General features: G+C 40.8%; 2 protein-coding genes across 2 annotated transcripts in view; one reads left to right on the forward strand and one right to left on the reverse strand.

Annotated features, from left to right (window-relative positions):
- The window catches only part of DOCK1 (dedicator of cytokinesis 1), a 1,311,419-nt gene that overhangs the window by 625,615 nt on the left and 664,568 nt on the right, over positions 1-21,236 (reverse strand). The gene's annotated exons all lie outside the window — the stretch shown is intronic.
- The window catches only part of INSYN2A (inhibitory synaptic factor 2A), a 144,221-nt gene that overhangs the window by 27,096 nt on the left and 95,889 nt on the right, over positions 1-21,236 (forward strand). The window contains exon 2 of the mRNA XM_078643511.1: positions 8,750-9,944. Within this exon, the coding sequence (XP_078499637.1) occupies positions 8,755-9,944 (1,190 nt within the window). The 5' untranslated portion in view covers positions 8,750-8,754. The remainder of the gene's footprint in view (positions 1-8,749; positions 9,945-21,236) is intronic.

The following is a 21,236-nucleotide window of genomic DNA, read 5'->3' on the forward strand; positions in this document are numbered from 1 at the left end:
TCTCTTTGTTGCCACAACTAGCTAAACATAGTGGCTCAATCCAAACTCCAAGCCTATGTGCACAGACTTTACAAAAGAATACAGTGGTCTAGTGTGTGAGGCAATAGGCAAAACGTCATTTAACAGCAGCAATTTCTTAGGCTAGTTATTTCATACCTTACTTTATCGAAATAGTATCATTCTTTATTGTAAAGCAATTCTTTTCAAAGTTATGTTATAAGCATTGTAAAATCACAAGCTTCTAAGATTTAAACGCAGATGTAGTTTGGCTGGGCTTAGAACTCATTCAGTGTATGTAATACCATGTCAGTGATGATTGTTTAACTCGCTGCACAATCTTGCCAGCATATCCATGGCAGACCAACATTCTCAGAATACAAACTATAATTTGAATAGCTTTTAGGTATCAATTCTATTTATAGTTCCTGAAATGGAGACTGCTTGTTGGGAGTGATGTATTAAATCTTTTTTTTAAGTAGATTTATGCAGATGACTGTGCAAGAACCATATTGTACATGAAAGCCTTGAAAACATGCTAGACAGCATAAACTATTACAATGTATAATAACGAAGGCTACAATGTTCCTCTTTCTTGAACTGTAACATCTCGTTTTCAGAAACACAATTTCACCTTTCCATAGCATTGTTAGTTGAACAGTGTTCTAAAATCTCATCAGGAGCTTTATTCTAGTAATTCAAGATTTCTTCTAACTCTGATAAGGCTGGTGTTTTAAACAATCAATTTCACTTTAATGAAAAAAAGCTAGTTGTCAGTTTTGGGGATAATCCTTTCTATAGAGATACCTATATTTCATTTGATCAATTTCAAGGGTATTAACATTAGTTGGCTTTGTTTGACGTGGGTGTGGGTGAACTATCTTTCTAAAAAAAGAACGTGTTCCATAATGATATTTAGCAACTTTGCTCTTAATTTATCACGATGCAAGATGTTTGGACGACCTGTGCTGGTACAGGTATACACACAGTGAAACCGCCTGCCTCTCCATTCGGTTTAAAAAAAATATACCAGAAGATTAAAAGAATTCAGAAAACTGTGCCAAGAGATTTACTCACTTCTGCTCTCTACCAGAAGAAACGCTCCATTAAAAGACTGTGCCAGAAAAATTGCATATCGAAAAACACTGCAAGGGGAAATGCTGACTGTCCAGGATATTGTGGCGTAAGCAATTCTGACCCTTGTGAGTACTATGAAGGAGGATGAAATCTCTCAGGCAAATGGTTACAGGAGCATCCAGCCACAAGGACATTATGTGACAGGAGATTCTAAAACTGTAGAACTGTGCCAGGAAATTGTCAAAACACAAGAATGCTTTGGCAAGAGCTTCATGGAAATTAAAACAGCAGTAACCTCCTGTCCTCTGACAATACTGTAGAAAAAGAACAGGGAATGCAGTTCCCTGTTAGATTACAAAGTCTTTAAAATGTTGATTAAGTGGACTACCATAGCAGAACAATATTGCAGTATACAGTTTTTTTACCCAGGGCACAAGTCCGAAAAAACAGAAGTGGGGGAACTAACCAGGTTAGGCCGTACGCAAGTGCCATCAGGGAGCATGACATTGCACGTGGCTTCACAGGAAGTGACATCACAAGAAGTGATATGAGATATTAACACCTAACACGCACATTTAGCAGATCTATCATGAGTACATTTAAGTGCATTATGAGGTGTACCTAAATAGATTTTGCAATGGGGTTGCGCCAAAAAAGTGTTGCAACCCAGATGCAAGATCTGGGCCTCAACTAATGCATTTATTTTTTTTATTACCTCTGCCACATAGAAATTGGCAACAAGGAGAAACATGGCAGTAGAACTGTTCTGATTAATTGTTTGCAAAGTCTGCATTTTTAAATATTTTATGGGGTTAAGCCACCGGCAGCAGAGATCTTTGTGTGCCTAGTAAATCTCAGGGAATCATAATAATGGTAAGATAACTCTGGAGGTTAACACTTTTACTGGAGAGATCAGTGCTTTGTCTTGCCCAGATTTGAATCAAAGTAGTAAAGAAGGTTAATGTGTCTCCGATTAGGCACATCATGTAACATGCAGATGACAGGTTTTTATTTTAAGTAGATAGGTAAGAGGGTTACTGCTTTTAATACAGGGATACTTTTGTTGCATGAAGTTCATAAATTGTAATCCTTTTAATTTAGCACAGTGAGCTAAAAAGGAAATGTGACACCTGCACCTAGTAAGCGTCATTGTCTTATTCAACATATCTTGTACATTGATTTATGGTGATTAATTGTCATGTATAATGTGCATGTTACGTAAGGCGCTGTGACACCCTGCATTGGCCTTATTAGCACTATGAAAGAAATAAAAAAAGTGGTATTTAAATTGTTATTTGTATAAATACTGGGACAGACAAAAACACCTGACATTATTAAAATGCCCGCATATTTCTTGTATACAGGGGCTGAATAAAGTCAGAAGAAGGCCTCTCTTAAGTACCTGTGAAGTGATAACAAGCTGTGAGCCTTTGTTTCCCCTTCCTTGCATTTGCTTCTCATGTGTATATGTAAAAACCGATACAGGTTCTATGCTCAAAGGTGCTTCTCACATATGTTTAAAAATGTTTGTTTAGGAAGTGCCTCACGTAAGCAACCACCATACAGTGATTGGCAGATTCTCACCAATTTACTCACTCTCTTATCATCAGCACTTTCCTAAAAAGGAATGAACACCAACGCCCATATTTTGTGTGAAAAAGACATCTGTGTGTGTCCCTGAAATAATGTTAAGTGCACATCTTAATATATATGTTCCCTATAGAGTCCCGTGAGAACCGGACAATCGCTACTTGGTGGTTGCTTATGTGAGGCACTTCCTAAACACACACTTTTTAAAAAATGTGAGAAGCATCTCTGAGCATAGGACCTGCATCAGTTTTTACATATACACATGGGAGGGTTCATAAGTAGAGACAATAGACCCTTCCCCACTAAAATAGAAGAAGTGGGTCCCAAGAAATATTAACGTGATGTGTAGTGTGTATGAGGGCTTTTTTCCAATCAGGTGGAGTCTGTTGTAGCTCCTTTTCTTAGATGTATTATTTTTCTCGTCGGGTGCGAACACTGGCTTGTTACATTAGTATTGTTCCACTCAGGGTCCCTAGACAATTGAGCTTCTCTCTGAGATTCATCCGTCATTTACTGCTAGAGGCCGTGGTCACTAGGGCTAACCAATTTGCATTGACGGAGCGCAAATTGCAAGCGCCAGCAGTGTCCAATCTGTTGCAGAGTATTCAATTCTACTAAAAAGAAAGTTCTGCCATGTGACTCTTTGGGCTACTTTCTGCACCCTGCTTAGTTACAAATTCGAAGGTCTATTTAGTTAAGCAAACTGAAAGTACCAATGATCACTTCATATTTCGTAGTTACCTTCGGTGACTTTTCTCCAAACAAGTTATTATTCCTTCCCCTGTGCTCTATTTCTTGAGTTGGTGAAAAACAAGGCTAAGGAGCGAGCATGTGCAGAGCATTTTCACGCGCACTGGATTATGCAATCTCTTGATAAGCACAGTTGGAGACCAATGTCTCACTCTCAGAGTCTTCATCCATTATGTAGACATGTCCTGAAGGTATATTTCCTTGCTCCTCGTTAGTGAACCGACATGCCAGCTCTCTCTATCTAGAATAGACTTGCTTAGGGCGCAGTGACCTCTCTGGCACACCTTTCCAAACACAGCATGAATTGAAATCAGGGACAGGATGTCGGAACTTCCTGGGTTTTAATAGCTTGTGGCAGACATGCTTTCAATCCCAAACATCTCACGACCAAACAACTGAACAAAACATGCTTAAATGGGGTAATAAAGCCTTACAGTTATAGGTGATGGGAGGTGGCAAAATTAATTACCTAAATTACTTAGGATTGGTTGTATTATTAATATTTTATGTTGTAGTCAAAATTCCAATCGAGACCACTTTGAATTCCCAACAAAACGGACAGCCTGGAAATGAGTATGGCTGTTTAGAGCTATATAACTTGTCAAATAAACACAGTGTAGGGAATGAAGGAAGGGTAGTTAGTCACTCCTCCTTTGAGACTATCTAACTGCTGGATACCGTAGGATTAAACATATGAGGTCTCCTGTACCGACATTCCCCTTTACAGGCAGCATTTCTCAACGAAATGCATACAAACTACGTCTTTACATTGCAAGTGATCTAACTTTTACACAAACTTGAATGCATGCACATTATATAGGTTGATCTGCATATTAAAAGTTAGTACTCTCCAGGCTTCATTTAATGTCGCAGATGCGCAAAAAGTGCATTTAATGTTGTGGAAACACTAAAATTGAATAAACAAAGACGGCATGCGCACATAGGTAGTCCTCAGATCATGATTTGAAATCAGAAGTATTGTGATGTCAGGATCTTTCATGACTCCTTTCTACGTAATTTAGACTGGCACACCACCAGCCTTTAAGATGGCTGGTTTAATCAGTCCCTGGAGGGTTGTACAGCAGGAATGGGCTCCATGATACAGAGGCACAAATCATCTTTAGCAGATGGCAGATGGGAAACCCCAGTTGGTTAGAGCAATATGTCTTCTCTTGTCCTTATCCCTTCCTCTTCTACCACTGGTTTCACAGCTGATTCTTCTGTGAGCTCGCCTTAATCCACTTGTGTGCCGGCCTGAGTTGGTCAATGCCACACCCTGAGCTCTGTGCCTGAGAGCATATTTAAAATAATTTTGAGTTATGGAAGTCTTATTACTCTCAACAGCTCCTACATACATGGGTATGGGGAAAGATCTCTTAGTATTAAGTGCCTTTCCTGCACTATCTGTGAGGTCAGTGGGCCACTGCACATTTCTGGTGGTGTGTAGAAAATATTTGTGTGGACATTATGTGCAGAAAAAGAGCTTCCCATTTGTCACCCTTCCTTCAGAATTTCCAATGGCCTATCTGGCACTATTTAGAACAAACTGTTAGTATCCATTTCTCTCTGAATGTTTTACTTGTGTGCTTTGACGGTTAGACAAAGTAAAATTCTCACCTGAGCTTTTTGAGTCAGTTGCACTAACATTTAGAACCCACTGCACCCCTTAACCCATTTGATTTTTGTGTCTGCCAGTGGATGCGCATATTTTAAAATTATTTGTACAGTTGGTGTAAGCACACAGATGTGCTTCAGGTGAACGTAAAGAGAGGGGGCCACTAACATTACCTGCCATTGTACGTGTTCCTCTGACCTGGTGATTTCAACTTACCAATTGGAAGGATCTTATATCTTTAAATTGCAGAAAGTCCTCCAAAACTATCATAAGATGGTCACAGGTATGTGGCATTCTTGTGAAGTATGTCACTGGAAGGCCTCATAAGGTTACATTGAGTGTCCTATAGAATACACTTTAGTTTCCATCTTTTAGTATAGTATTTTCTCCCGTGCTTCCTTACATGCTTTTTTTATGTGTATATCTGTATGTGCTCATTTATTAAATAGTTTAAATGCATGTTTAGTTGAATATTAAAAATCTTTAGTTGAATAAATTTGTGATTGTATCCTTCTTTGTTGCTGAAATGACAGCTGTCACCTGGAGCAGAGAAAGCTAGCAGGTGGCAATAATATGGATATACAGAAGCAGCGGTCGCCACACTTGGGTGGTTCCTCAATCTAGGGGCGTGACGGAATGATCCAGGGGACTAAAGACTCTGGCAAGTCCAATTAGGACTCTTAGCAGGAATTTCATATTTATGTTCATATGCTAATGAGAGAAACTCAAGAGAGAGACTGGACTAGCATGGTAAGTTATTGGTAGAATACATGAAATTTACCGGATCTCTATTTACTTTATAGATAAAGTGTGTGTATATGGCTGTGGGCACCAGTCTTAGGGAGGTATTTCAGAAGTCTTTAGAGAAAATTATCTAGAAATAAGTTCGAGTAATCCATTTGACCGAGTACCAACTGACCCACATAACTTCTCTTTTGGTTTTGAGATTATGTATATTTTTCAAACCTTCTTAATGTATTTCAAACCTCATATGGCTAAGGCCTCAAAACAATGGGATGCTTAGACAAAAAATTAGAAATGTTTGAGAAATAAGAATGCCTTGTAGTGGTCTAAAAGGAACACCTCTGCATATTTTGGTCTACTTTAATAAATGTGAACCTATTTTACCCTGCGCCAACTTTTCTCTTTGCATTCTAGGACGCTCTAGTTCCTAGGTTTCGATTCTGAAATTACTATGCTCTTCTTATTTTATTATCAAAGCTTTATTTTAAGGTGTAAAATAATCTGGAATATTAGTAAAAATGAAACGTGTGCAGTAGTGAACAAGTAAACAGGCAGCAACAAGGGCTGTGTGAAGATGACGACCTGTGTATGGAAGGAAAGTAGAAAGGTGTTTAAGTAGAGTGATATATTCTCATATTTATTGGAAAAATAATTATGACCTGAAGTGCAATGTAATGATAGTACATTTAGGTACCCTACATATAGATGTTTCTTGAATAAACACTTTATATATAACTCTTATTCGCAAAATATGCAGAAATTCACTCCAGAATTCCAAATACCCAGCATAATTTGTTAATGCAGCCGTAAATCTGTAATTGCACTGAATTCACATTCATCATTTAACTGTACCCAATATCCCTTTCAATGCCAGGGTTGTTGTCGAATCTAAATTGATAGCTACATATTTTTCAAACTCATTAGGTCATCATTCATACACTGTTCCCATTGCCTATGTGTCTTTAGAGCAAGAATAGGTTTAAGCCAAATTTCTATTGAATATTAGAACATTGGAATGTTGGGAGCTCCATTGCAGACAATGGAGTGCTCCTTGCTACTACGGGCCGGTAAAGGCCCGCAGAGCAACATTCCAATGTTTTACAAAGGCTTCTCGAAGTTCGAGGGGATTTATATCCCCTCGAGAACCCTTTGTTTAATTTGTAGCAGGGCTACAGCTCGGGCCTTTAACGATTCAGAGGGCCTTTAATAGCCGGTATAGCCCGCTACGGCGGGCTATAAGGCTATATTAAACACACCCAGGACCTTGTTCTGGGCTACATAGTTCAGGGAGATTTTGAAAATAGATGTATTTTAGAGCAGAATAAGGTAGAACATCAAAAAGTCTATTTAATTGCTCACACCACTGAAGAGTTTTTTTTATTTTTCCAATAAAGTCAAATATACAACCTAGTTCCAAATAAAAGGTCCTTCCTGATTAGAAGCAATTCAAACCATTAAATATGTATTTGTTATTTTGTCTTCTGATTCTATGTTATAGTTTCTTTTGCTTGATGTTTGCATTCACATAACTAGTCAGTATGGCAAACTCAGAAGGTTTTGATATCCATTTTTTAAAGTAGGTTCTCCCTTTGGGCTAGATGAATGATCAGAGGTAATAGGCACACAATTGCAATGTTATATTTTAAAATAAATTATTCGATGGGGGGGCACGACAATATCACTACTGCTTGCAAAAATGTAGAAGCTAAGCTGAAATGTTCTACTTCATACCACTAAAAAGACTATTGGTATAAGAACGTATTTTGTATCTCATTATTAATACTCGTTACTTTAGTCATTGAACATGGGAAATAGGTCAACCATCAGAAAGGCAAGCATGCATGCAGAGGTTTGAGATTCAGAGAGAGAGAGAGTAGGCCAAAAGAACTTGCGGAAATGTTTTATTTCTCTTTGGTTATTTGAAGACTTGTTTTAAATACCGTAAGTAACCTTCCTTCTCCTTAGATATGGTTATACAACCAAAGTTTACATAATTTGTATCTCTACTCTCGATCTCCGTGAAATGGAGGCCATTATTACAGCATTAAAGCTATTAATGATTCCAGATAACACCAATTCAGCCAAACCTCCTGCAAGCTGCCTGGAACTACAAGGATTATGATAACAGTAGTCCACAATTGTACATAGCTTATCCGGATAGGTGAGCATGCATTTTACCAATGTGTTAGCCAAGTCCTACAACAACCATTTCCTTTCTTTATAACCTTTACCAGCAGTTGCTGTCATGTGTGCTTCTTCAGTATATTCAGGGATATTCACCTGCCCCGGGCTTCTACCCATGTGAGTCAGGGAGGGCATCTCCCAACCATTGCCTTACCAGCCCAGTGGAAGTGAAATTCTGTCAAAAGATTCTTGACTAAGCACTAGGTAGAATGCAAGCAGATGACTTATTGCACCCTCTGCATTATTCCTTACCCTGCAGAATTCAGGGCAGAGCTGAAAGCATCTGTGTATAAGGGACATACCTACATTTGAGCCTTCCGCAAACCAAGGCTCATCTTGATAGGCCCATTATTCACATGGCAAAAATGTGTGCACAATTCTCTTTGTGCACATGGAGCACAATTTGCACAAATCCCTTTTGTGAATTTGCCTATGCCTATTCTGGTACACTAAAAATGCAAAAGAACACGGTCAGCATGAATGAAATAATGATGAATCTTCCCTTCCCATTAAGACCTCCTATACAATATGTATGTGAACCTTTTGAAGTCTGGGGTACAAGTCAATGGAGCAAAGAATAGCTATTATATATGAAAATAACAGTGTTTATTAACATTCCATACCTTGTTGAATGTACAGTTTACTGGGGAGCTTAATTTAATGTGTTACGTACATTATCCATATAATTTAGAGCATTATTTTGGGATACCTGTTTGTAGCATATATGCATTAAATAACAAGCCTGATTCGTCTCTCATATAACGACTGCTCAACTTTTTTTTCCATGTGCAGGAATCATGGTGAGTAAAGAAGACGGCAAATGCTTATTAACAACCTCTGACAGTGACGTTGAACCAGCTGTTTCACTTGCCTTGGAGATGAAATATGTATTAGACCCCAACCGGCATGTTAAAAAAAGGAATAAAGCCCTACAGGTGAGATTTAAAGACATCTGTGAGGCCCAGAATGAACAACTGTCCGCGATGCAGCAAACAGACAAAAAAGATTCCAAGACCATAACGTACAAAACAGCGTATCGTAAATACATGACCGTACCGGCGCGAAGGTCAATCCCAAACGTTACCAAGAGCACAGGAGTTCAAACTTCGCCCGACCTGAAAAAACGCTATCAGACTTTTCCTCTGGACCGAAAGAAAGGGAACTTTATTAAAAACGCCTCTGCTGCCGAAACATTTAAAAATCAGAACAACGGCTTTCTAATAGACATTAAAGATAAAAAAGGGCGCGCTATCTCAGGGGAGACCTCTGACTTCAGAAAGGTGCCTGATCAAAGGACGCAAGGGCTGGCTTCAAACATTAACGCATGCATGGATGTGGTGCATCAGCCTGCCACTGGCAACTGCTCAGAGGCGAGTACAAGCGTTGATTTGCACAGTTGCACGGAAGAACCCCCTTCCCTTCAGAATTCGGCAAGCTCTACTTCAGAGGAGCCTGATTGCCAGCTGCTCGAGAAAGCAAAACACGACACGGGGCCACTGGGTAATGAGGGAGCCACTCAATCAGCACACTGGAGAGTCTTTCAGACGGAAGAAGCCACAGTTCATCTGCCTGCACTCGGCTCCCATGCCGCATACCCGGATCTGTCGGACTCCATGACCGAGGCGGAGTGGTCGCTGTGCCCGACGGCGGAGGACGACGACGACGACGACGTAGCGGTGCATCTCAACGGCGTGGCGACGCAGGTTTTAGACGTGCAGGCCTGCTCGGCGCAGGCACAGTGTCAAACAACCGAATGTAGTGAACAAACTCTCCAGCTCAATGTTATACATGTGGAAGGAAACCAGCCTTCGCAGGCAGCCGTTGCAGTGAGTGACGAATGCCAGCAAATTGTGCCTCACACGGAAGTGGTGGATTTGAAAGCACAGCTTCACATGATGGAAAACCTAATAAGCTCCAGCCAGGAAACAATCAAGGTGCTGCTGGGGGTTATTCAGGAGCTGGAAAAAGGGGAAGCTCAGAGAGAGGGGTAAGTGTAACTGAACGTTGTGTGTTATGGCTCATAAAATGAAAGCTATTACTAGTAGCAAGCCGATGTGTTTCATGCCTTGTATCACTATTGCTTCACCTTAAAAAAAATGTAAAAAACTAAACTGTTGAAAGGGCACTTGAGCTGTGCATGTGCCCGAAAAAGTCACCAATTTTAAACCTTTGTAGCATTTACCTCTTTTAACATAATTCTAGCGTTTCTTATAGTTTTTTTTACCAGTCTGTGTTTGAGGAATTCAATACTGGCAATTACCAGTTCACATATTTTCCACATCATATTGACATACACTGTGCCTTTTAATATCATGCAAGATGATTTTTGAAAGTACGTTGTATATAAAACGCTATGAAGGGGCAGAACATTGTATGTATTGTGGAGTTGTAATGCAGATATCGCTTAATTTAAAAATCCAAACATTTCAGACAGTTCAGGGCATGTTTCATTTTCCTTTTCCTTTCTTGTAAATAAATGGTACCTTTTCTTTAAAATTGACATAAAATTACTACTTCTAGCAGCGTGGTGCAAAAGCTTTTGGTTAACCAAGCCTGGCTAATAGCATTGCGAGGGATAATTGCAATCTGTGCAAATTTTATGGCTCACATACATAATTTACCAATTTACACAGAAGATTGTTTTAACTTAACAGTTTACTTAGCCCAACACAATAAGGACATCATTTATCTAGATTTACCCTTCGGAATGACTGCAGTACAACCCTTTTGCATTTTTCAAAATGAAGTATCTTATGCAGTGATGTGCAAGAAGTTTGTTTGGTGTAGGCCATGGCAATCGCAACATTAATTGGCAGTGCTTTTTCAAAATTATTTTTAAATTTCTAAATTAAAGGAAACTTGCTGTTCATGGCTGATGTTCTGTGTGTTATAAGTGATGCGTTTTTAATAGATTGTTTGAAGTTATCCGATTATGAAATTTGTCTTAATCTTTAGTATGGTTCCTAAGTGACATTCATGAATCATTTTTCTGGCCTTTCCTTTTGACATTTAATATTCATTCATCACAAGGCTCAAAACTATTCTAATATGAAAGACTGCCAACACAGGGTTGCGTTTTGTGCTTATAAGTTGGAAATATATTCTGATGATCTGGTTTATACTGCAGTAGTAATTGAATAGGCAAGCCAGGCTTAAAATTGCCCTATAAATATATTTGTGTGTTTCATTTGTAACATATCCATTTACATACCAGAGATATTGCGGAACATCCAGTGTAATAGTATGTATGTGTTTGGTAAACAAATTTCAGATAACTTGGACAGTGGTAATGATTATATTTAGATTTCAAAACAAGTTTTGTTTTCAATACAGCCAACTCTACAGAACATAAATGGTATCATTCTTTTCTTGTATACAGGGGCAGGAATGAGTGCATACTTCCACTGGTACACTTATGGACGCAGTCTAGCAAAATGAGGTTGTTTTTGGGGGGACAAAGAGTGCTATCTATTGGACTACTCCTTCAAAATGCAGCTAACGATCGCAAAGCAAGATGTTTCTGGGTATTCACCAAGGCCAGACTGGCCATTCTGCCACTCTGCTATTTTCTGGTGGACTGCAGGGCAGGGGGACATTCAAAGCAAGATGGGCTACCTTGTGCCAACCATGGCTCCCCTGTAAATTCTACATCCTGCAGCTGATCTGGGTTGAACATTTTTGCCAGGAGTGAATTTGGTGTCTAGTCCAGCCCTGGTTTTGATAGTCAGTTTCTAGGCTGTTTCTTCCCCTAGTAAAACAAGCACACCGACTCCTATAAAGCGTTGGTGTGGTTTTCCAGGGTGCTAAAGGTGCACCTGATATTTCATATGACAGTAAGGCTAAGGGTTCCTTCATGGGGAAATTGTTTCACCTTTTAGAAAAAAAATAAAGAAAAACATGCACATATCTTCTATGCCCTGCCATTCGATTGTCCACATTGTGGGCACTCCAGGGAAGTACACTTGTGAAAAATGGAATAGGTCTTATACACACAAACATTGATTGGAAAATGTGAATTAGCATAAATGTATAAGTCTTCGAAAACTGAGCACAAATCTGCAGTGAGTAGATTTGCTGATTTTATGTGAATTGGGCTTAAGGAAAGCCAAGAAACTGGCAAAGCACCCACTTTGTTCATTCAGAATGATGACAAATATATATGTTGTGCTGCTAATCTACTCTAAATACTTTGTGACATGAATCCATGTACAGGTGGAGACCTAATTAGAAGCTAGACCTGCCCTCTTCTGGATCAAATTTTTAGAAGAACTGTGCGTTTGTGCTATGCTGATTTAACAAAATCCCAGTTACCATTATTAAAGGAAAGTAAATGTTGCTTTAAAGAAAATCACAGTGGAAAGAAAGTCAGAAGAAAGAATATCTAATGTGCAATTATGCTTTTTATAATTAAGTAGTAATGGCAAGTATGCACTGAATAGGAAACATGGCTCAAGCACAAACATCACGATGGGACTGGCTCTTAAAAATGCACCCTTAAGTTTATTGTGATAAACTATTACCCAATACACAAAGGGATGACAAGTATGTTTAATATGGATGAAACATATATATGTAAGTAATTTGAACTACAAACTGCAGCTAACTCTTCCTGAAAAAGGCATTCCGTTATCAGGCATATACTTTATTGGATCATTCAATGAAACACCCTCTCTCCTTCCATAGAGTTATGTGTACAGCTTTCTTCTTTCATCTTCAAGAAAATCCAAACCATGTTTGAACAATTTTCTGACACAAATTCCTATGACTCAAGAAGCAACATCCTACCCAACTTCAGGTCATCACTTTGTAGATTTGCCCCGCTACTAAACATTGACGAATCAGCAGCTGAACTCGCAAGTTGCAAGTCTGGTCCCCCCCCCCCCTCCGAATCCCTGCCATTTTGAAACTTTCTGCCCCTGTGGTGAACCCTATATTAAACAGACTGTTAAATTACTCCCTAGACTGGCCGAAGGTTCATTCCAACTGGAAGCCATAAGCTTACCCTAATGTTCTGAGTAACTCTAGAACTATTTCACTTCTTCCCACGGTTGCTAAATTACTAGAGAAAAATGTTGATAGGCTATCAAAATTTCTTGAATCCAATCACCTGCTGCACGACTCCCAATCGGCTGGCTACGGCATTGGGTCAGCCCTGCTTAAAGTCTCAGAATACATTAAAGAAAACTTTGATTTAAATACCCCAGTTATGGTAATACTACTGGACATTTCTTCAGCATTCAATATGGTCTCTCATGCTATACTGCCAGAGAGACTAGAAAAGATCAGTATTACAGACCAAACCCTGTTATGGTTGTAATCCTTTATTAGCGACCGCTCCAGGCAGTTTTCCTCCCACCTTTTAACTTTGCCTCAAACCTGTTAAGAGTGTGGAGTGCCTCAGGGCTTGGCCCATAACCCCACCATTTTAAATATATATTTGGAGCCACTGTCTAAACAAGTCCTGTCTTGGGGGTGGGGTGAAGGTGAGAGTTGTATCCTACACAGATGACACCCAACTCCTCATGGCCTTCCAGGAAAACACTCCTACAACTCTGTGTTCCTTCAAACCTTAGTCTGTAAGCCGTTGTTGATGAATGCAAGCTGTCTTAAACTTAACTCTAATAAGACAGATTATTTCCTTTGGCATCAAAATCTCTCCCGTTCCCACTATTTCATGGCCATCTGAAATGGGGCCAACCCCGCCTTCCGGCACTAGTAGCAAGAAATACTGGGGTTGAATTTGATTCCAACCTTACCTTCGAGCCCCAAATCAAGGCGTTATCTGCCCGTTTCTTCACTTTTAAGTTTAGGATGAATGCTGTATCTCATCCCTATGGATTTCCGCAAGACTATTGTTGCAGGGTTTCTGTACTCACACAGAACTGTGCACAGAGGAGTGGAACCTCGGCAAATTAGGATGTCCCAAAACTTACCTTAGCAACCAACTCACCCCTTACCGAGCTAGCTACAGTGTCTCATTGGACATATCAAACTCCCAATGTTTAGACAAACCAGAACATGAACTTACAGTACCTCAGGGTACGTGGGACTCATGAACACTCTTTTGTTATATTATCATTACAAACCAGAACATGGAGTAAAGAAGACACATGTGCATTTGAAATGTTTATTTACTAATGCCGTCTTCTCAGGCGCAGTATCTTAGATAATACAAGTATACTTATTATCAGTATCAAAATTATCAGCATAGTTACTAAGACATAAAAAGCGAATGGTGACAGCATGTTAACATGCTGTAATGAATAAGAGTTAACAACACTTATATCTCACCCTCCCTAACACATATATTATATTATTAGCTAAGAAGGTCTCTTTGGGTTGTTTTAGGGCGGGCCCATACCTTAGTGTCCTAGCATGAAGGAATCACATCAGCATACACCAGCTCTCTCTGCATGTGCACCGCATCAAGTGTGTTAACAATTCTCGTGCAAAGCCATATCAATCCCGCCTCAAGCCCAAGTTGGCAAAGGCTGCACTTGTGTTATGACTATGAAGGCGTGGAGATCAGACCTCATAACAATTCCATATCGTGTTGCTCCTGAAACTTCAGCACTCTCCGTGCAGACATGGTTTATTAAACAAAACTGATATCAGAGCAATAACATATTATTCTCACATACACCACGGCAAACCACTAGGTTGAAAGCTAAGTCAACAATTAAGGGTCGTGTGCAGAAGTTGCAAGAAAGGAAAAATGGCGTTTAAATCTCAAATGTACCTATGCTAACTTAACACGATATAAGGATATATAGGAGCTATACAACACCCCCCCATGATCCGAGAACGGACTAAATAAGATAACAGAAGTGCCATCACATGAGAGCAGAATCCAATTTTAAACGAGCATGAATAAAAATTCAATTATAAAAACTAATGCTAAAAAATAGCCCACAAGTATAATGTGGCTCAAGCCAATAGGCAAGCAAAAATAAAATGTCTTGACCAAAAGTCAATAAAATCAAGGAAATGCTATCAATCAGCATGTCAATTTGAGGCAGTGTCTATGATAAGACTGTATATGAAAAGTAAGCCGCAACAGCCTCCAGGAGGAAGTCACTGTCCTCATCCGAAAACAGTTCAGCCATCCAATTTAAAAGATGAAAGGAACATACGTGATCTTCCAGCACCGGATCCTCTATAACCATCAGAGGACAGCTCGGTGGGTTTTCAAGAAAACTTCGTTCCAAGAAATTTCGCGCTGCCGACAACACATCCCAGGGACCCATTAGTCCATGTGCCACCGCCAAGGCCATAATCCTTTCGTCAGAACAAACCAACTCGTGAGCAATGATAGGACTCATCAGTTGATCAAAATCGACGTCAGAAGATATTGGTCCGCAGAGACACAAATCAATGGCCCAAAGGAAATCACAGGTCAGGCAGCGAAATACAGGCTGGACACAGGTGAAATAGGAGAACCGAAAAGATAATCCAAACGCCGTGCTTAGAGTCGCCAACGGCAGTGTGCCATAATAATCAAGCATGCGGTTGCGAAACCGCGTCAGTAGCAGCTGAGCGTGGTCTTGCACAGGAAGGGCATCCATATTTAAAAAGGCAGAAAACCACCAATGCGCCAGCCGCTAATGCAAGTAAAAACGGGAACCCTCCAAATAAGGATGAAAAAATAGAATGGAAGAAGGCAGGGATGACTCCAAAAATCTTCTCAAAGGAAGTCACGAGACCACCGCTAACAACTTTAAAAAAATGTGCTAGGCCCGTTGTGGAGGATGCGTTAAAGATAGAACGGACCATGGCTCCGAAATGCAAAGGCAAATCAGTATTTAAAAGAGCCTGAACCTCCGTACGGGTGTTAGCAATGTGAAGCACGAAAGTTTCACGGGCCGAGCTCAAGGCCACCTCTTTCTGGGACAATAGAGCTCTTATTCTAGCCATGCCGCTGAATTCTGCTCCCAAGGTCGGTATCTGTGGCCAAATGGAAGACTCCCTATGTTCACGTGTGGGAGGATAAAGAACATTTCTGCAGCAAATAACTCGCTCACTAACCGTTACTATGAAAGCTATACCTTTAATTAAACCACAACAGTTTTCATTATTGAGCATTAAATAACTACCATTCTCTAACAGTTTAAACGTGGGGATGATAGCAGGAACTGGCGTGCCCTGTAAAACGCAAGCCATATTCGGTCGGTCCTTGTTACATGAACCGTGTAACTGTATGTGTCTGCACATTAAAGAATGATCTGGCGTCTCAGTACACTCATCCCCTGTTAGATAAACTTCTTGTTCATCCTTGAAACATCTGTATGTGTATGGGAGTGACCAGACCTCATGAAGAAAACCGCTACCTAAGGGTTCAAAACGACCTATTGGCACATATTTCATACAATTTGAAAACTTATATAAAGCAAAAGGCAGTGTTATTAAACCGTGGATAAGCCACGTAGCAGTAGTGGCTTCTGCCACAGAAAAAGGTAAAGACTCCAATCTTTCAATATGGAGCATTGAAAAGGAAGCATCACGCATTGAAAGCAAGCGTTGTTTGTCTGTCAAATTAAACGGGGAAAATAAAGAGGAAACGTTCATGTATCCCCAGGGAACTTTACCCATTTTCAGAGTCTGAAGTGTCCAGGCAAACTGCATGATTGACCGTAATTGATTTTGACCATGGTATAATACTGACACTTCATCATGCACAATATCAACAACAGACGACACAATATTATCTAATGTGTAAATTCTAGAGGAAAGCACGTTAATGCTATTGTCAACAACTGCAAGCACTTTCTCAAGATTCGCCTGATCAATAGCCCTAAGGCGTGAAGCAGCCTCAATCTGTGAGAGTTTCCAAATTTCATTGTAAACCCCATATAACCACCGTTTCGACCTGCCACTAGCTGGGCCCTTAATGAAATCATTCAAATCCACGTCTGCATTCAGTTTGGAAAGGTGATACTTAACCGCAGGTAAAGTTGAATGTTTCAGCCAAGCTTGACACAACTTGCCCACAGAGTAAGAGGTGACAGTATGACTCAAATCAAACCGGGGATCAGATCTAACAGTCTTAAAACCGTCAGATATATTCAAAAATCTCTTTTGGCAAGAATCAGCACTACGGTGCCAAAGCAGCCAACCCCTGGGATTCATACTGGAAATGTTAAAGGAGAAATTAAGAAGCAGAGCCTGTATATCTTTAATGGACAATTGAGTAAAATTACTCCAATTCTCATATTCCTCCAACTCCGGGAAAGACGGGGTGTTTAACCTTTTAGATGTAGCCAATCCAAAGCATGTGGTCTGGGAAATGGTTTCATTTAAAAACAACATATGATTTGGGATGAGACATGCACGGTGCAAAGCCTCAGTGCCTCGTACCTGCCAGGCCCTTGAACCCCAAACTGATTTAAGGTCTATTGTTTCCTTCCATAACTCATAGCCCCCAGTAACTAATTGATCTAGGAAGGCCTTCGAGTACAACAATTTTGTATCGGTAAGTCTAACCTTGGACAGTGGCTGTTTGTGAAATTTAAAATAAAAGGACTCGGGATTGGACTGGTTAAAGTCAGTGAAATAAGTATACTTTTTAAGAAACGTTTCTGAACTCCCTTGTGTAGGAGCTGGGCAATGTTCCCACTGAGTAAAATTAACAGCCTCCCTTCGGGAAGATGTTTTGTGTAAGAAGTGATTGCCATAATGTTGGTAACAGAACAATTCACCATAATTAGCAGATTCTAAATATAAATCCTCAGCATCAAAAGCAGCATAGTATTTCAAATCAGAAAACAAACTTTCCACAGCATTAACATCCCAATCATCAGAACGAATGTTTTGTTTCACCACATCCCCCATATTAACTCTTAGTACATTAGGAACATTAACGACTTCCGTTGGGCCATGAATCTGAAAACGAACTGCATCCCACGCGATTCCATCCAGAACAGGCCATGCTGTGATGTTAACCAAAGTCAAGTCTCTTTTTAATCTGTGTGTAGAATGTGAAGAGGAAAGTGGGGCCAATGTTCCATTTAAATGAGTAATGCAAGTTCTCTCCTCGACATAGTGTCCATTCATAATCCGAAAAAAATAAAACACAAAACCAATTGACATAAAAAGGTAAACCGAAAAAAGGACCAGCCAAATGTATATCCAAGGAGGAATCAAAAAATGTTTTTTAAACAGGCTAGCATATACCGCAATTTGAGAGGGTTTTTTCGAGGCAAGGGAAGCAGAGTCAAATGAAAATCTGGATTCCGTGGCTAAACGAGCTTGCAGGTCAGGCATGGACAAATCAGTGGGGTATGTATAGTCTGTCTCATCCATGTTAGTTCCGGGCAAATTATTTAATAATGGACTGGAAACAGCAGGTAATTCGATGGCCACTTCAGGTTCAATATTAGAGGCAGTGGGCATAATTGAATTTCTCACAATGGAAGGACAGGAAACAGCCGGTGTCATGCTAAGAAGAATCGGCCACTCTGTGTATCTTGACATTGTCAATAGAAATAAACCTGTTTTCCTTACGACCTGGAAGTGGTGGTAAAATGACTGTTCTTGTGCCCTTCACTCCAAGCACTGGGACTGGAGCTCGATAGGAGGGACCAAACTCTTTCTTGTTGTCGATCTTCTCTCGAACCAGTTCTCCAACTTGGGGTAGCCAGCCAACTACCGGGATCTGCAACGCATCATCCAAAGTGGAGGGCAAATATTCCTTTGCAAGACTGTCTCTGGTCTTTTGTAGATTCTGTAAAACATTGCAATGTTCATCTGCGTCAAAGGAAGTGGCGCGAACCACAGAGTCTAGACCGTCAAGGTCAGGGACGTACATCTTGATGCCAAAGAGCATTTCGTATGGGGTCCGCCCACCCAGAGACCTTCTAGGGAGATTATTAAGAGCACGCTGCACGCCATAGAGGTGAGCCAGCCAGTTTCTGCCAGTGCCTATAACTCGGGCTGTCAAAGATTGCTTTAAATCACGGTTCATTCGTTCAACTACACTATTACCCTCAGGTCTGTAGGGTGACGAAAACTTGACTTGGACCCCCATCGAAATCATGGCATCCTTATACGCCTTGGAGGCGAAAGCCGGACCCTGATCCGAATGGAAGGTACCACAGGCAAAAATCCCTATAAAGATACGCAAATCTCTAATGACAGTCCGTGAATCAGCGCTGCGATGTGGCCATACCCACACAAAGCGTGTGCATGAGTCAACTGCTACTAAGATGTATTTATACGCAGTATCAGATGAAAATGGACCGCAGTGATCTAAATAAACACAGCCTAGCGGTTTATTAGAAATGTACAACTGAGTCTGAGGCGGACGCGTAGCAGTTGAAGGTTTAATCTGCTGGCATATGTCACAAAGAAGGACATAATCACGCGTCTGTTTGTACAGTCCCCGCCACCAGAAACGTAATTGTAATTGAGTTACAGTGGCCGAGACGCCCGCATGCGCAGACGCCACACCTTCATGAGCCGCTGTAATCAAGTCTGCTCTGCGATCCGAGTTGGGAATCAGCCGTTCCCCAACATCAGGAATTGTCACAAAAGGAACCTTTTCGGGACTTAAGTGGTATTTATACTTCGAAGGGAATCCCGCAGGATGTTTACTTCCCTTCTCAGAGGCAGCAATCGCTGCCAAGATGTCGCTATCAATCTTGGTTTTAGACCTAGTAACTGCTGCAACTAAGTATGTAGATACTGCTGATTTCGCCGCTTCATCAGCAAGCGAGTTGCCAACAGCGTGAACTCCCACGCGCTGATGACCGAGAGTATGAATCACATAAACGAGTGGCAACATAGCCTTAAGCTCCGCCACTCGAACCCAGATCATTTTATGTTTTATTGTGCTACCCTTGGAATCATGAAAATCATTTTGAATCCAAAAGAACAAGTTTTCATTGTAAGACTGGACACAGTAGTAAGAATCACTTACAATTAGAGTAGTAACACTTGGATCTGCGTACTCCAAAGCTAGTAAGAGAGCACGAAGCTCTGCCAATTGTGCGGTGCAATCGCCCAGGGGCAACGTGTGTACCTCCCTGGAAATGAACTCATCATTCAACATAGCACCGACCACAATGGCGCATGCGGAAACGTAGGCATGTTTAGAGCCATGCGCAACCTGCGCCGACCCATCAGTGTAAATGATGCAATGGAAGTCCTCCAAAGGTCGCATCGCCAGAGGAGCAGGATGAACGAATTCATACTGCAAGTACTCCTGCGACCGTAAGGAAGCGTCAAAAATAAACATGACATCCGTGGATGACAATGACGCAGCCCACTGAATCCACCGAGGGTGCAAAGCCTTTGAATTCGGTACACTGGCTTTCGTGACTGCCTCCAAGTGAGGACAGGGTGTTACCACTAGCATGCGTTTCCCCTGAGACAGTGCTCGTTCCTTTAGAATAGCCATCTGTACAGCAGTTAAAACCTTTTCCACTGTGGGAAACCGCATCTCAGCCGAAGTGTACAAGTGTGACTTGTAAGCAATAGGTACTGTGTCACCTTCATTAAAAGTGAGGTATGTGAAACCCACCGTCCCGGGAATTATTCTTATTACCAGGTTGGTGTGGTTATCACGAGTCAGTAAATATTTAGAAGCGAGCAGATCAGCCTGCAAGGATAGCAAAATGGCTGAATGCTCAGGCAGCCAGCATGATTTTGAGAAAGTTGGTTGTATCAAAGCATACAAAGGCTTGATACGCTGGGCATATTCCGGAATGTAAGTTCTGCCGAAATTCAAAAAGCCCAGTAAAGATTGTAATTTTTTCAGTGTTGTTGGAGCGCGCAATTGTGCGCACTTCTCTAAGAAGTGAGGAGCCAAACCTCTACCTTCATTGTTGAGCTCATAGCCCAAAAACAACACTGTGTGTTCTGCAATGTGCGATTTTGCAAAATTAAATTTGTAACCCATGTCTGCAAAGGTACAAATTATGGAATTCACTCGACACAGATGCATCCAAATTTCGTCTGTGAGATAAATATCATCCACATAAGAACATGCATCCGGATCGATTCCCTCCAATAGTGTGACTATTCTGGAGGTGAAGACCCCAGGACTATTTTTGTAGCCCATTGGGAGTCGCCGGAAGCATTTTTGCACACCAGCGGACGTAAAACTTGTCCATTGGGAGCTAAAGCCATCCAGTCTGTGGGCATAAAAACCATTGGAAATGTCAAGCGTTGTCTTGAAACGCTTACGCACTAGACTATCCACTAGGGCAGAGCCGTGAGTATTCTGTACTGCACAGTTACGGCAATGCGAGTTCAAATGCCGGTAATCCAATACCAAACGATA

The sequence above is a fragment of the Lissotriton helveticus genome, chromosome 5_1 (genome assembly GCF_964261635.1).
Source record: "Lissotriton helveticus chromosome 5_1, aLisHel1.1, whole genome shotgun sequence".
NCBI classification, from domain to species: domain Eukaryota; kingdom Metazoa; phylum Chordata; class Amphibia; order Caudata; family Salamandridae; genus Lissotriton; species Lissotriton helveticus.